Source organism: Crocuta crocuta, unplaced genomic scaffold, assembly GCF_008692635.1.
Source record: "Crocuta crocuta isolate KB4526 unplaced genomic scaffold, BGI_CrCroc_1.0 scaffold204, whole genome shotgun sequence".
NCBI lineage: Eukaryota > Metazoa > Chordata > Mammalia > Carnivora > Hyaenidae > Crocuta > Crocuta crocuta.
Genome location: NW_027529603.1, coordinates 1,497,030 through 1,514,048, shown reverse-complemented (window position 1 = coordinate 1,514,048; position 17,019 = coordinate 1,497,030). Strand labels below are relative to the sequence as shown.

Below are 17,019 nucleotides of genomic sequence, written 5' to 3'. Positions count from 1 at the left end.
AAGATTTCCTGCATTCTGGATTAGGTTGACTGCATCCCCATGTTGATGTTTAACATGGTACTCTGTTCTCTATATATTTTCTGTAAAGTGGTTAAGGTCTGTATTTGTGCAATATAGTAGCCACTATGCCACATGTGGCTATTGAGCACTTCAAAGGTAGCCAGTCTGAATTGAGATATGCTCTAAGTGTAAGACTCTGGATCACCCTGGATCTTGAAGCAGGCATAATATCTCATTAATATTTTTTCCTATTGATTACACGCTGAAATAATATTTTGGGTGTACTGAATTATATAACATATAATTAAGATTAATCTGGAGTGCCTGAGTGGCTCAGTAAGTCAAGCATCTGACTCTTGATTTCAGCTCAGGTCATGATCTCGCTTTATGGGATTGAGCCCTATGTTGGGCTCTGCACTGGCAGTGTGGAGCCTGTTTGGGATTCTCTCTGCCCCTTTCCCACTTGTGAGTGCTCACTCACTCTCTCTTTCTCTCCCTGTCAAAATAAATAAACTTAAATAATTTCAGGGCGCCTGGGTGGCCCAGTTGGTTGAACGTCCGACTTTGGCTCAGGTCACGATCTCAGTTTGTGGGTTTAAGCTCCGCATCAGGCCCTGAGCCTGCTTTGGATTCTGTGTCTCCCTCTGTCTCTCTCTCTCTGCCCTTCCCCACTTGTACTCTATTTCTCTCGCTCTCAAAAATAAACATTAAAAACATTTTTTTAATAAATAAAAAATAATTTCATATTTTAAAAAACAAATTACATGTATGGTTTGTACTTGTGCCTAACATTTCTATTGGGAAAGCACTGTTCTAGAAGCTTGATGTGATTGAGGTTCTGTTTTCTTGGCAAGAATTCATGGGTAGTTTTTAGACTTCCTATAGCAGCACATCAGGAGGTACAGAATGTCTGGTTGTCTCTTTTTGTGATTTTTTAAGAATTGAGAAAAATTCCAGTGTTGTCAACTTAATTTGTCCAGAATAGCTTCCTATCAGACTTTTTCATTGAATCGCTTTAGCAGCTATTGATGAGCATCACCTGTATCTGTTGTTTTATTAGAGATTCCAAATGGTGATATTCTAATACTCCTTTATTAGCTGGAAAGAACTTTTCCTCAACTGATTATTCTGAAATATAGTTCATACAGTAGAGACAGGATAAATTCTTGATTCTTTGCCTTTACTATTTTTCAGAATGATTGGTGTCCTAGTAATGTAAACATGACCAATGAATTTGTTATTTACTTTTGTTTATTTTTCTGTGTTATTATAAACTCATTATAATCAGTTTTTGCTATTTAAATTGAACATATTTGGCCAGCGGGAGCATTTTCAAGTATGTTCCTGTGTCTTTTTGACCAGCCCTCTTAGTCTTGAATAGCTTCCTGGCTTTTGGCATGACAAGATAATCTAGGTTCATCTTGTACATTTCCTCTTGTACATTTCCTTTTCCAGACCTTAAATCAGCCAATTCTTCAACAAGTCTTGGTTTTAGAAGGAAATGGAATTTAGAGACCATTAAGGGGTGCTAGAGGTGCTTAATACCACTAGGTTAGTGGACAGAGCTAGGAAATAGATTTTTTTTTGAAAGGGGAAGGTAGATCAGGGATTCATACTAATAAATCAAAATTAAGATTACAAGGGTTTTGGTTAACTTTTTTGAATTTATATTTCCCTTTTCTCTTACGCTAGAATTCTTGGTTGCTAACATTAATTTATTTGCTCTGCTTCATTATATATCTATTTCAAAATAATGCTAACACTACTCATAATGTGATTATTGAATTCAAATTAAGATTTCTTTGCAGTTTCCTTTTCACTCTTAAGTTGTCCCACTAGGGATGTATAGTCCTAATACTGTTTGCAAAGTTACTTTATACACACACACACACATACACATATATATATTTGTGTGTGTATATATATATATATATATTTGTATTCCACCCTATTGTCAGAAGAAGAAGAAAAAGGGTGGCATACTGTAAACACTTTGCTTTTTTCCCTGACCAGGATTCTGGGGCTCACTATACAGTTGTGTATAGAGACCTTCCTTGTTCCTTTTTGCAGCTGCACAGTGCTGCCTGTGCCCCTCAATATTATCTAAGTCCTTTTGACCAGAACTGAAGTCTCTAGCTAGGTACTTTATTTCCAGGCCTCATGAAGGATAAATTGCAAGGCTAGAAAGGTGAGGGAGACCCTCAGCATCTGTTTTTACCTTTTTAATTTTTGAACAATTTTAAGTTTTACAAAAATGCAAAATAAATGCACAGCATCCAGAGTATTAACCATATGTAACCATAATAAAATGATCTAAATCAGGAAATTAACATTGGTTATAATCCTATTAACTGAAAAAAGAAAATTTTAAAGGGGTGCCTAGTGGCTTAGTTGAGTGTCCAACTGTTGATTTCAGCTCAGGTCATGATCCCAGAGTCATGGGATCGAGCCCTGTGTCAGACTCCACGCTGAGCATGGAGCCTGCTTGAAATTACTTCTCTCCCTCTCTCCTCCACCCCCCTGTCTCCCACTTTCTTTCTCTAAACTAAAATAAAATAGTTTCAAATAATAAAAATAATACAATACTATTAACTAATCTACAGACCTTGTTTGAATTTCACCAGTAGTCCCACTGATGTCCTTTCTGGGTCTAGGATCCTATATTACATTTAGTAGTCCTGTTTTCATCGTCTTCTTGGTTTTTGTTGTCTGTGACTTTAACATCTTTGAAAAGTGCTGGCCTTTTATTTTACCAATTGTGAATTTGGGTTTATCTGTTTTCTCAGATTATATTAAGGCAAAGAATTTTTAGCAAGAACACCACAGAAGTTCTGTCCTTCTTGGTGGATCATATCAGGTGGTGCATGAAGTCAGTAAGTCTTATTACTGGTGATGTTAATTTTGATCACTTAAGGTGGTTTGTGCTAGGTTTCTCCACTGTAATATTACCATTCTTTCCTTTGTAATTAATAAATATCTTATGGGAAGATACTTTGAAACTATGCACATATCCTATTTACATCACACTTTTGCTGCCTAATTTTGGCATCCACTGATGATTCTTAATCTGCAGCAGTTATTACTGTGGTGTTTACCTGGTGGGATTTCCTGTTCCTATCATTCTTTTTACATTAATTAGTTGGAATTCTGTAAGAAAGAGATGTTCCTTTTCTCCAATTTATTTATTAGGTTATTTATAACAGCAAGTGGATATTTCTTTTATTTGCTAGATTATAATACATTTCTATTATTATTTTATTGCTCAGATTGTCCCAGATTTGGCCATTGGCAGCTCTTTCAAGTTGGCTCTGGTATCATTTTGATATGCCCCCATCATTTTTTTTTCTTTATATAATTTGAGAGAGAGAGCAAGAGTGAGTACAAGCAGGGGAGGGGCAGAGAGAGATGGGGACAGAGGATCTGAAGTGGGCTCTGTGCTGACAGCAGAGAGCTTGACACGGGGCTTGAACTCACAAACTGTGAGATCATGACCTGAGTTGAAGTCAGATGCTTAACTGATTGAGCCACCCAGGCGCCTCATCCTCCATCATTTTTGAGCGTATCCTTGCCTTTTGGCATTGTAAGATGTCACACACTTATCTTTATGCTTTCCCTGCCCTATCCCTGGAATCAGCCATTTCTCCAAGGAGGCCCAAAACCAATAGCATTTACAGGTTAAGATTCTAAGACCCAGATGGATTAAGTGAATTGGCCAGGGATCCACATCCTCTAGCTACAAATCTGTGATTCTCATGTCCAAAAGTCAAATATAAAACCTGGGAAGAAGTCCATGGGAAGTCATGCAGCCTCTTGAGGCTGGACTATGCAAAGGAGCCTAAAAACAAGCCTTCTAGAACAGCATCATTATCTCATGCTTTATGGGGCACCTGGGTGGCTCAGTTGAGCATCTGACTCTTGTTTTCAACTCAAATGATGATCCCACAGTTGTGGGATCAAGCCCCGCATCAGGCTCTGCACTGGGCATGGTGCCTGACTTGAGGCTTTCTCTCCCTCAGCCCCTCTCTCCTGGTCATGATCTCTTGCTTTCTCTAAAAAATAAAAAAGATTTTTAAAAAATTAAAATTAAAATCTTTATTAAAAAAAACCTTGGGGCACCTGGGAGGCTCAGTCCAACATCCGACTTTGGGCTCAGGTAATGATCTCGTGGCCTGTGGGTTCAAGCCCCATGTCGGACAGTTCAGAACCTGGAACCTGCTTCAGATTCTGTGTCTCCCTCTCTCTGCCCTTCCCCCTCTTGCATTCTCTTTCTTTCTCTCTTTCAAAAATAAACATTAAAAAAATTTTTTTAAAATATCTTGTCCTTTGTAAGGTGCACAAAGTTTCCCCTTGTTTCCTTTTTGAGTATTCCCCTTAGTTCTCCCTTAATGTTTAATAAAGTATACTTTGTTTTGATTCAGCAGGGCAAATGGGACTCAAGGGTCATTGGGATTGGTGGCCATACTTGGTTTTGAGTATGTAAGGGGCAGGTGTAGTACCTTTTGGAGAATTGCCCTGGTGTTCAAGTTTGGGGATATTTGTAATAAAAGGGGAAATTCCCTTATACAGGTTTCTCCCACCATCTGAAAATAGAATTTTCCCATGAAACCTTTCATAAGCCAAAATAGCATAAGGCAAAGAAGTGATTACCATTAATTTATATGGGAAAAATGTGAGCATTCCCAAAACACCAAAAATAACCTTAGGCTTTTCTGATACCTTAGGATACATCTTGCTAATGGGTGTACTAAATCAAGATAAAGCACAGATGGAGGAGCCTAGTGGCTTAGTCAGTGGAGCATGTGACTCTTGATCTTAGGGTCATGAGTTCAAGGCCCCCATTGGGCATAGAGTTTACATTAAAAAAGCTGTTTAAAAAAAAGATAAAGGGTGTCTAGGTGCCTCAGTTGGTTAAGTGCCCAACTCTTGATTTTGGATCAGGTCATGATCTCACGGTTTGTGAATTCCAGCCCTGTGTTGGTTTCTGAGCTGACAGCACGGAGCCTGCATGGGATTCTCTTTCTCCCCATCTCTGCCCCTCCCCTGCTCACTCTCCCTCTCTCAAAACTAAATAAAATCAGTCAGTCACAGATGCAGACATAGTTGTGCTGAGATGCTGAATGTATTTCCCTGGGAAGGAGCTAGATGGTGCCACTCTCGCCACTCTGGGTACACACTGCACCTGTCAAGGCTTGCTGCAAAATAAACACTGAATACTATTTTTACTTTTCATCTTTTTTTTTAAAACTTTTTTTAATGTTTATTTTAGAGAGAGCGAGCATGGGTGGGAGAGGGGCAGAGAGGGAGACGCAGAATCTGAAGCAGGCTCCAATCCCTGAGCTGTCTGCACAGAGTCTGATGTGGGGCTCAAACTCACAAACCGTGAGATCGTGATTTGAGCCAAAGTCAGACACTCAACCGACTGAGCCATCCAGGCACCCCTACTTTTCACCTTTTTAAATAAAAGTGAAAATCTTTAAATTTCTTTCAGTTAGCACAGACAGGTACTAATGTAGGCCTTTTGTAAAAGTGAAAAAGCATAACATGAACTTTCAAAAAATGGAGGGTAAGTGTTCCCTCCTATTCACTGCAGCTTTTTGGATAGAAAGGAGTTAGTGGCAAATATTGATGCCCACAGCTAAGAACAGCCATAGCAAACTCTCAAGGCTAATTACCTCTTCTTGGTGAGCCCCAGCACGAGTACTTCCGAGGATTCCTTCCATCCTATTTCCTCCCTTCCCTTACATTTACTTTCTTTTAACCTAGATGCAGGACTCCGAAATAGATCTCTTCTCCCTCATCCTGTTCCCCCCACCCCGCTGTTCCTGTTTTTTCTGATGAGCTTGTTGCCCCTGGAGGTCTACATACCTGGATCTCTGAGCACTAGTGATGTTCAAATGTGTACTTTTTTGAGGGGGCTTATGTCCAGGAGCAAGTGAAACGCCCTTGCCTTTGGGACACAGTCCCTGCCTTTTTAATAGAGGGCGGCAAAAAATAAAATGAGAAGGTAGATTTAGGTGATGTCCCAGTTCCTTTCCAGCTGTGACTCTAGAATTCCTTCTGTCCCATTCAGAAAAATTTTTATCTGAGTCTAATTGGAATCTACACGTATAGGTGTGCATGTGGGAGCAGGGAGGTTGGGGGAGTGGTGTAGATACTCTCTCTTCTTTAGCACATCCGTAGCTGATAATAGTACGAGAGGAGGTGAGAAAAAGGGAGCTGGCAAGCCAGATCTGCCACCACTTACACTTGGGTTCTGGGGTCTGTGGGAAATTCCCTAGTTTGTCTGTTCCCCACTACCAGGGCTAACTGTGTCGGGGGGCCCTTAACTAGACACAGGTAGCACAGGATGATGTTTCCCAGTCTAGCTTGATATTTCTTGTTGGACAAGAAACTACCAGGGCATTTGACTTCCTTTTGGAGGATTGCCTGAATGTGGCTTAAGACAAGTCTGATCTGTTAACTCTGCATGTGATATTTGATGTGCTTGTTACTTATTCTACCACTCTGCAGCTGAAGGAATGTATCCGAGCTCTGGATCAGGACCACAGCCACACTCCCTTCAGGCAAAGCAAATTAACTCAGGTAAAGTTAAATGTGAGCTTTGAGTTTGTTCTGTTTGATTCATTCGTTCTTGCATTCATTTGTTCATTCAGCAAAGCATCCACTGCCAGAAATACATGATGCTAAGCTTGGGGGTCCAGGGAAGGAAAGAGTCATGTTCTTTCCAAGAGCTCATTCAAGGCAGAGAGGGACATTCTTGGGCAGAGATGCCTTCAGTGGGAGGCAAAGAAACATTTTTTATTTAGTGGAGTCTCTAAGCCTTTGAAGGGGGCCTGGTGTAGCTGTACTAAGTACTTTCTTAGCTATAAGACTTAGACTAGTGTTTCAAGATAAAAAATAACAGCTAGCATTAAAAAGAATGAGATAGATGTATTTTTTAAAAGTTTATTTCTGGAGCACCTGGGTGGCTCAGTCAGTTGAGCATCTGACAACTCTTGATTTCGGCTCAGGTCATGATCCCAGGGTTGTGGGATCGAGCCCTGCATCAGGCTCTGCACTGAGTGTGAAGCCTGTTTAAGATTCTCTCTCTCCTTCTGCCCCTCTTCCCTGCTGCATCACACTCTCTCTCTCTCTCTCTCTCTCTCTCTCTCTCCACAACAACAAAAAACCAAAAAATTATTTTTAAGTAATGTCTACACCCAACATGGGACTTGAACTTAAAACCCTGAAATCAAGAGTCACATGCTTTGTCTACTGAGCCAGCCAGGTGCCCTGGATGAGCTAGATTTTTGATGTGTACTGATAGGAAAGATGACCAAGATCTATAGTATAAAAATACGTAATAAGGGAAAAAGCCTACACAAAAAAAATTCTGCATGTGTTAACTGATTATTCTGAGTGGTAAAACTATAGGCAAGTTTTTTCCTCCATTTTTCTGTCATGAAACTGTGCTTTATTAACAGAAAATGCCAGTAAGTCCGCATTATAATGGCTACTGAACAATGGCCCAGGGAGGGGTCTACCTACATACAAACTGCTGTGAAGGCAGTGCTTCTGATTCTGCACCAAGTCCTGTGCCCAGAGGAGGATGGACCAGGGTAGGGGGCAGTCTCTGAGAATCTTTGTATTTGGGGAGAGGCTTTCACTCTGTGCAGCTATCCTAATGCTCTACAGGGCCTGTGGCAGAACCTATAATAACATAACTACTTACTAGTCAGAACTGGTTAGATTATATAAGTCTTCTCAAACATTTCAACCAGAAACTTAGAAAACCCTTCTAATAGGTGGTTAGTCCTGATTCTGACATTGGTTCTGTTATTTTTTTTAATGTTTATTTTTGAGAGAGAGAGAGAAAAAGACAGTGTGAGCAGGGGAGGGACAGAGAGAGAGGGGGACACAGAATCTGAAGTAGGCTCCAGGCTCCGAGCTGTCAACACAGAGCCCAAGATGGGGCTTGGACTCCGGTACTATGAGATCATAACCTGAGCTGAAATCAGATGCTTAACTCACTGAGTCACCCAGGTGCCCCTTGACTTTGTTATTTTTTAAGACAGGTTCACCATCCCCAGAAAATATGTTCCTATTTAATTTCAACAAGTAATACTTCAGGGGTACCTGGCTGGCTCAGTTGGTGGAGCATGTGACTCTTGATCTTGGGGTTGTGGGGTCAAGCTCCATGTTTGGTGTAGAGATTACTTGAAATAAAATCTTTAAATAATAATAGTTATTCAGACCATATATACAAGTACAAAGAAGATAGTAAGAAGTACCAGAAAATTCCACCTCCCAGTGATAATCACTGCTGTGTTTTGGTGAACATCCTTCCAGACAGTTCTCTGCCCATATATTTACATGTAGATCTACTTAGAGCTATGGAGTAATATACCTTTTCACTCAGATTAGACTTTAGATCTTCCCATGTACCTGAGTATAGCTATACATAATTTTTTAAAGTTAATTTATTTTTGAGAGAGCATGATGAGCAGGGAAGGGACAGAGAGGCTGAGGGTGGGAAGAGAGAATCCCAAGTAGGCTCTGTGCTGACTGCACAGAGCCCGGCATGGGGCTTGATCTCATGAACTGTGAGATCATGACTTGGGCAGAAAATCAAGAGTAGGATGCTTAGCTGACTGAGCCACCCAGGTTCCCCACATAATTATTTTTAACGGTTGTATTGTATTCAGTTAACAATTTGTTTCCTGTGTATAAACTCCTAGATTCTCCAATTTTTATTATGTTGTAATACATATCCTATATGTACTTTTTTTTTTTTTTTTTTTTTTTTTTTTTGATCAGTTGAGCAGTTCTCTTTACGATAACATTCCGGAAGTGTGCACTTTTTTTAATGTTTTTATGCATATTGCTAAACTGCCTTCCCAAAACAAAAGCTTATACCATTTCACGGTACTTGCTACATGGCTAGTGTATCAATGTAGATAAGTACCCATTTCACTGGACCCTCACGAGGGCAGGTATCATGAGTCTTAATCTTATAGGTGAAAAATACTAGTACTTTTAATGGATTGTTTGTACTTCTTTGGTAGTGAAGTGAGTACCTCTTTTACATGCTTGATCATTTGTATTTCTTCTTTGTAAACTGCCTTTTTGTAGGGGGGAGGGGAGCCATGGCCCACTGTCCTGCACACAGTAAGTAGTCAATATGCCTCTTGTTAGTTGACTTTGTTTACTTGCCTTCTGTTTTGGACAGGTCCTGAAAGATTCTTTCATTGGTGATGCCAAAACCTGCATGATTGCCAACATCTCACCAAGCCACATGGCCACCGAACACACTCTGAATACCTTGCGTTACGCTGACCGGTAAGTTGCTCTCAGGTAGCAGGTCATGTGTGCGGGTCTCATACACACATAGGGGTCTGATCTTGAGCTCCAGAAGCCTGTTCTTGAGGCAGTGATACTTGTCCCAGGGGAATGTGCAATTGGTCGTGACCTAGTAGGCCTTGCCATTTATAGGTGTGAATGTGATGAGAGGATGAGGACACGTTGCCTGGTTCAGGAGACAACTCCATCGGTGATTTTTAAATGGCTAGTGGGAAATGAAATCTTTCTTTTTGAAGTTTTCTTCCTGCTAGCCTCAGCCCTAATTGTAAGGGACAGAATGTTACTTGTTAAGGCAGAGTCACTTAGAGCTATGTAGGTCCAGAAGAGAATTTAAAAAAACTTCTTTCAGGAGACATTATTTTTTTTTTAATGTTTTACTTATTTCTAGGAGAGAGAGAGAGAGAGACAGCGTGAGCAGGGGAGGGTCAGAGAGAGAGGGAGTCACAGACTGAAACAGGCTCCAGGCTCTGAGCTGGCAGTCAGCACAGAGCCCGACGCGGGGCCCAAACCCACGAACCGCGAGATCATGACCTAAGCGAAAGTCGGACGCTTAACCGACTAAGCCACCCAGGCGCCCCTGGAAGAATCTTTAGTATCCATGACATTTTATGAAATTCATTGAGAAGGAAATATGAGGTATCATTTAAGTTCAACAAAAACAGGAAACCTTATCTTTCTCTCTTCTGAATCTATTGCTCAGACAGTGCTTGGTACCTACTAGATGCACAATAAATATTTGTGAATGAGAGGAGGAGCTCTTCCTGAGTGTTAGGGTGAGGCACTCTGTGTACCATCTCATTTAGATAGGAGAGATACTTTACACAGTGGTTTCAAGAGCTCTGGAGTCAAGACTATCTAGGCCAATAAATACCTTGTTTCTGCCCCAAAACAGCTGAGTGGTCTTGGGCAAAAGTTTTGGGTTCAGTTTCCTTATCTGACAGGGTATTAGCATCTACATCATACAACAGTTACGTGGAACCAGTGAGGATAATATATGTGAAGGACTTAGCAATGTGCTGGGCACATAGTGACTACTCAACATGTGTTAATTTAAGCAATAATCATATTAATAGGTCCCCCAAAATAGGTTTCTTTTATTGCATGATTTTCTAATGCCTGCACACTAGCACTGCTAGGAGAAAGGCTACTTCATGAACTGAGATCAGCTAGAAGATGAGATGGGTTTTGTTTCCAAAAACCCAATATGGCTTGAAATTCTTTACCCCCATGTACCCATTACCTAGCTTCAACAGTTATTAACAGTAAGCCAAACTTGTTTCATAACCCCACCCACTCCCCATATCATAGACATTGTTCTCAATTGCTTAAAGTAAGAACTTCATCATTAGAAGCAGAGTATAAGACCATCTCCTCAGTGACTCAGTAAAGGAAGATGAAAATAACCCTTTCTCATAGGGGATGTATTAAGTATAATTGCAAAATTATTTGAAATAATTTTGGCTTTAAAAAGAATGGAAAAAGTACAATAGATTCATTTGAAGTAGTCTGATACATTATTGAAAATAAATGAGGGGCACCTGGGTGGCTCAGTTGGTTAAGCACCCAACTCTTGATTTTGGCTCAGGTTATGATCTCACATTTCATAAAATTGAGCCCTGAGTTGGGCTCTGTGCTGAGAGCATGGAGGGGGCTTGGGATTCTCTCTCCCTCTCTCCCTCCCTCTGCCCCCCTCCCCCTCCCTCCCTCCCCCCCATCTCCACTCCTCATTCATTCACTCATGCTGTCTCTCTCAAAATAAATAAATAAATAAATGAAAGCCACTTGTTTAATGTGCTTAAATGAGGCCTAGAAGAATGTTGCTAAGTAGTCCAAAAATAAAGTTCCAGCTGGACTCCTTTAATCAGTATATCAGAAGAGCTCAGTGATAGCTCTGATTTTGGTGACAGGAAGAGTACTTTGGAAGCATTTAGCATCAATGACCAAATTACTTGTAGGATTCCTTCTGGCACTCAGCTTTGTATAGTTATTTACTGTGACTCCTGGGGGAAATATTGGTGTTTCTATATTAATGAAACTAAAATACTTGAGATTTTTGTAACGGGACGTAATTTGGAACCACTTAGACATCCTGTGGCACCTCTCAGCCCATTGCTTATATGTATGCCCCACTGCAACACCTAAACAAAGGCCTGTGGACACAATTCGTGTATATTTAGTCACATCCTACATCTCTTTGCTTAGCTATGTTACCTGCCTGCTTTGGCTCTCAGACTTACAGAAAGGATAGATTTAAATCAAATCAGACTTACAATCTTGGTTTTCAGAAATGGCCAGGGGTCATTTGGCTACTGGTAATGATTAGATTGAAACCAAAACAATGGAGGGGCATTTGGGTGGCTCAGTCGGTTAAGTATCTGACTCTTAATCATGGCTCAGGTCATGATCTCTTGGTTTGTGGGATCCAGCCCACATCAGGCTCTGCACTGACAGAGTGGAACCTGCTTGGAATTCTCTCTCTCCTTCTCTTTCTGCCCCTCCCTTGCTTACGTACATGCACTCTCTCACAAAATAAACTAAAAAAGGGGGGGGGGCAACTGGGTGGCTTAGTTGGTTAAATCATCTGACTTTGGGTTTCGGCTCAGGTCATGATCTCACAGTTCATGGATTTAAGCCCCACATCAGGCACTGCTGGCAGTGTGGAGCCTGCTAAAGATTCTCTCTCTCCCTCTGTCTCTGCCCCTCCCCTGCTCATGTTCTCAGTCTCTCTCAAAATAAATGGATACACTTAAAATAATGGAAAAGACATTTTATAGGAGCCCCTAAGCAGAAGTACTGCTTCCTTCTAGGGGATTTTTAAATATATTTTTTTAATTAAGTAGGCTCCTCGCCCAACGGGGGGATTGAACTCCTGACCCTGACATCAAGAGTCACATGCTCCATGGACTGAGCCAGCTGGGCACCCCACATCCTAGGAGATTTTAATGAAGAATCTACAAACCACTGTAGAGTCACATTTTTCCTTGATGTCCCATTGTAATTCTAAATCCCTACAGTGTTTGTAAATATCACAGAGTAAGAGACTGATCTTAACAACTAAATCCTAGCAGACACCTAATTCTGGCTTTCCCATCTTCTCTAAAATTCCCATGCTGAATAGAGCATGGTTCTATATTTCTCTAACTCGGAGGCAACTTTGCCTCCCATGGGACACTTGGCAATGTCTAGAGACATTTTTGATTATCATGACTTAGAAGTGCTTCTGGCATTTAGTAGATGGAAGCCAAGGATGCTGCTAACCATCCCACAGGGCACAACATAGGACAGCTCCCCACAACAAAGAATTACCTGGTTTTCCATTTAACACTGTGCTAAGGTTGAGAAACCCTAGGAAGACAGGTCACTTTTCCTTTAGTAGAATTAGGACAAGCCTATTTCCAGAAGGTTTTGCTTCCTGAGTTCTAGCAAGTTTGAGGGAACTCATTTTCTTAGAGAAGCCTGAAAGGAGATGGACTGCAAGAAACGTGGGCTCTGGCTATGGAATAGCAGATGCGTGGGTAGACCCCAGTCTCCTGAGTTGGCCCACCTTCAGGAAGTACAGCATGGGTCCTACATGAATGTAGTGCAGTTCAGAGACTAGCTTCCCGGGCCTATCCCATTGGACTAAGGTGATTTCCAAAACTTCTGATCATAGAATGCTGGGTATATGCTTACATCCTCAGAGAATACACTCATCTTTTTTGTAATACTTTTTGGTTTTTGAAAAAATATAGAAAAGGAATTAAGGAGCATGCAGGAATACACATTTAACGTAAAATGGTAATTTACAGGGTCAAAGAACTAAAGAAAGGCATTAAATGTTGTGCTTCAGCTACCAGTCAAAATCGGACCTCTGGAAACTCTTCTCCAAAACGAATCCAGAGCTCCCCTGTGGCCCTGCCAGGGGACAAATGTTCTCCTAAAAAAGTCAAGCTGGGACTTCAGTCATTCACAGCAGCTCCTGGCTCCGTGAGAGGGAAGGCCCATCCTCTGGCCAACCACCCACCCAATATCCCTTTTGCTCCTGTACCTAAAGTTCCCAGTAAAAGGGGTGGATCCAGAGGGAATCTTCCCCAAGAGTGGGTTATTCAGACTGGCCCTGTGAAGGCAGTCACACGGTCTGGACATTCAGCCAAAAAAAGAGCGGAAGAGTCTGCTTCACTGTGCTCTGAGAAAAACCAAACCACCAACAAAGCTGCCCACAGGGGGGGAAGCAGGACCCCTGGCCCAGAAGACCCCGTGCATGGCAAACTGCCCTCCAAGTGCAAGAAAGTGCAGACTGTGCAGCCGGTGCAGAAGCAGCTTGTGTCACGAGTTGAGCTCTCTGCCGGCAACCTCCACCACTTAGCAGAATTCAGTCAGGGCAGTAAGGGGAGCACACCTGCCAGGTCTGCCTCTGAAGCTTGGACAGACATCCCTCCACATCAGAAGGAGAGGGAGGAACATTTGCGCTTTTATCACCAGCAGTTCCAGCAGCCGCCTCTCCTCCAGCAGAAGTTAAAGTACCAACCACTGGAAAGGTTTTTATGCCAGCACAGGCCCCTAGAGGGGCAGCTCCAGAAGGAGACCCCTCCTCCCTTCTGCTCTTATTCTGAGAACCAGGATGCAGCCCAAGCTGAGGACCTTGATGACAGTGATTTCAGTGAAGATTCTTTTTCACATGTTTCCAGTCAGAGGACCACAAAGCAGAGAAACACCCTAGAGAATAGTGAGGGTTCGTTCTTCCTTCATCAGAGGGAGCAAGGACCTGAGGAGCAGGTAGCTGAAAGGCAGCGAAGTCTGCTTTTTAACTCCAGGACAGATGGCGACGAGAAAAGTCTAACTGGGAGCTGGATGTACTCCAGGGACCCCACAAGCCACAGAAAAGCAGCAGTTAATCATGGTCACAGCCCAAGTAAGGTGCCTTTGGACTGGAGCAGAGAGGACTCTACCTCCTCAGCGCCTTCTCCCAGAGACAACTTGGCAGAGAAGCCTTACTGCTCACAGGTAGACTTTGTGTATGGCCAGAGAAGAGGTGGCAGCCCAGCCTTTGATCTCAGACAGAATGCCTTCAAAAGTGAGGTTCCTGGACAGGCCGAGGGTACTTCACCATCCCTGGAGGAAGATGGTTTCATTTTCTCACTATCCCACACTGCAGTTCCAGGATCTCCAGACCAAAGAGACATAGTCAGCACACCTCTGAGAGAAGTCAGCCAAGTCAGCCCAACAGTGAGAAACAGTTATGCTTACCAAGAAGAAGACTCTAGAGGGGAATCAGGCCCATGCTCTGAATATGCTTCTGGAGTGATGGCTCCCCTCACTGTGTCCCTCCTGGAGAACACAGACAATGAGGGCTCTCTTTCCTTGGAGCAGCTGGCCCAGGATGGGCCTGTGCACAGTCTAGTGGCGGCAGACACAGGGGGCTCAGCTGTCGACCACACAAAGTCATCTGATGATCAAAAGGAACTCCTGCCAATCTCTTCAGCAACTGGGCACCTGTGGCTCTCATCATCTCCCCCTGACAATAAGCCTGGTGGTGATCTTCCACCTCTGTCCCCATCACCCATCCATCAGCACCCACCTGACAAGCTGCCCACAAGTGAGGCTGACCTAGGAGGGGTCTGCGAGAGCCGAGAGACTGCGCTTTTCTCCCAGGAACATGTGGGTAGCCAGCAGTATGATGCTGATGCTGAGGAGACAGAGCTGAACAGCTCCCAAGGTTTCCCAGTAAAGCCCTTCCCCACCATTCATACTGGAGGAACCCACCCTGGGCCTATATTCACCTCACAAACAGAAAGCAGTGATATGGCTGACCAAACCTGGACCCAGGAAAGAAAACATCCAACAGGGCTTGGTTGGCAGAAGCGGAGTTTGTCCACAGACCCCATCAGGTTGCCCTGCTCCAATAGAGACGTCGTATGGCTCAAATACAGGCTGATCTCAAGGTGCTTAGCAAGGCCAGGCTCTCCCTTGATCCCCAGCTGCTCTCCAGAGATGGCAGGAACAGTCCATCAGCTCACTCTGGGGCATGCACAGTAAGTTGGACACTCTCCCCAAGACTCCAGCCCCTCTGGCACCCCTACTTCCACCCCAGGTTAATGTTTTGTCTGTTCCGGGAATTGCTATTGCTGGCTCAGGGTCAGAACTATTCTACAACTAGAGAGGCTTTGTCCAGCTTTTCAAGGGAGCCTACCTAGATGCACCTGACATGAACAGCAAGAATAAAATGTATGGGAGCAGGCCCACCAGGGTGGATGAACCCTGAGTCTGGGACTTGAGTGAGAGAAGGGAGGATCTGTCACCTGTGCGGAGTTCAGAATCCTCTTCATTCTGTCGGGTCTGTGTTCCTGAAGTGCTGCCCAGGGACACAACAGCTGTAGCTTTGTGCCCCCAGAACCAAGACAGGCTGGGCACCTTCCAAAATGGTGATGGTCAAAAACAGAAGGACTAGTGATTTGTGTTGCTTTCCCCAAAGGATGCTGTGGATGGTGCAACAGAAAGAGATGAGACAGAAGGTACAGAGGAAAAAAGGCAAAGAGAATCAAGCAGGGCCCCTCTCAGCATTAGAGGCTGGGAGATGGAGGGCAGAGTGGGGGTGTGAGAACAGAGGCTACAGCCCTTTGCTAGGGCTCTTGATATCTAGGCCGGCTGTGTGCCTGCTGCTTGCTTAGGCTCAGGCCAAGGCAATGGACAAAGAAAATGACATGCAGAGATGCACAGGTGAGAGGAGCTGGTAGATCCTCTAGTTTCTAGCTCAACCCCCCTGCTTTGGTCCCTGGACTCCCTTTACAGAGGAGAGATGATGATGGCAGGCAAGGCAGCAAGGTCTACCTTGTGCAAAGTGTGCTACCTCCAGTGGTCACAGCCTTGAACCTTTTGGCAGGGAAGCTATGGACAGCTCCTGTACAGAAGAGCACTCATCCCTGTCCTTCAGTGTAGCTGGGGAGACGGGACAGCTCGAGAAACCCCTTTCCCAGTATACTCCGTGTCTAAACAAGTCCTGAAAAGAACAGGTGACCAGGGAGGAGGTGGTGGTGAGCTGGCCCTTGTCAAAACCACTTTGGGCAGAGGCAGTTCCTAGCCTGGAAATGAGGCTCAGCTCCAAAGTTGTCCAGGAGAGATGGAAGGCCCAGAGGATCACACAGTCCCCTCTGGTGTTCCCAGACAGGTGGTCATCCGAGCACACCAGGAACAGCTGGATGAAATGGCAGAACTGGGCTTCAAGGAGGAGACCCTAATGAGCCAGTTGACTCTTAATGTAAGTGGCCTTGGCTAGACACTCAGGGGCTCTTGGGAATTAGCCTGCGGGTAGTTTGATGGTCATCCTTGTTTGCTTCAGTTATGTATGGGGCAAAGGTCTGCTGTCCTACTCTAAGAAGCCTTAGGCCTCTTGCCATTCTGACATAGCTCAAGGGGGTGCAAGGACAAGTGGGAGATGGTACTACACTCCCTCTTTCCAGGCTAAAATGTTTCCAGCCTCTATCCTTTGCCATTCAGCTTTCTTACTGACCTGCTAGGACCCCTCCCTGTGACGATAGTAAGTAAGCTACCACATGGAGACCAGAGGTACTTTTACAAAAACACCTCTGAGTCCGAAAGAATACCTCTCATAGAAGTTGCTCAAATGCAGGGGCGCCTACCTGGTTCAGTCAGTGGAGCATGCAACTCTAGATCTTGGGGTTATGGGTTTGAGCCCCACATTGG

At 43.5% G+C, this 17,019-nt stretch overlaps 1 protein-coding gene across 2 annotated transcripts in view; it reads left to right on the top strand.

The window, feature by feature from the left end:
• Window positions 1-17,019, top strand: part of KIF24 (kinesin family member 24) — a 73,765-nt gene that overhangs the window by 55,711 nt on the left and 1,035 nt on the right. Inside the window, exons 9-12 of one of the 2 annotated variants that reach the window (XM_077761888.1) lie at window positions 6,511-6,582; window positions 9,209-9,318; window positions 13,128-15,350; window positions 16,480-16,573. In XM_077761888.1, the coding sequence (XP_077618014.1) occupies window positions 6,511-6,582; window positions 9,209-9,318; window positions 13,128-15,350; window positions 16,480-16,573 (2,499 nt within the window). The remainder of the gene's footprint in view (window positions 1-6,510; window positions 6,583-9,208; window positions 9,319-13,127; window positions 15,351-16,479; window positions 16,574-17,019) is intronic. The other variant, XM_077761889.1, reaches the window with a different exon arrangement.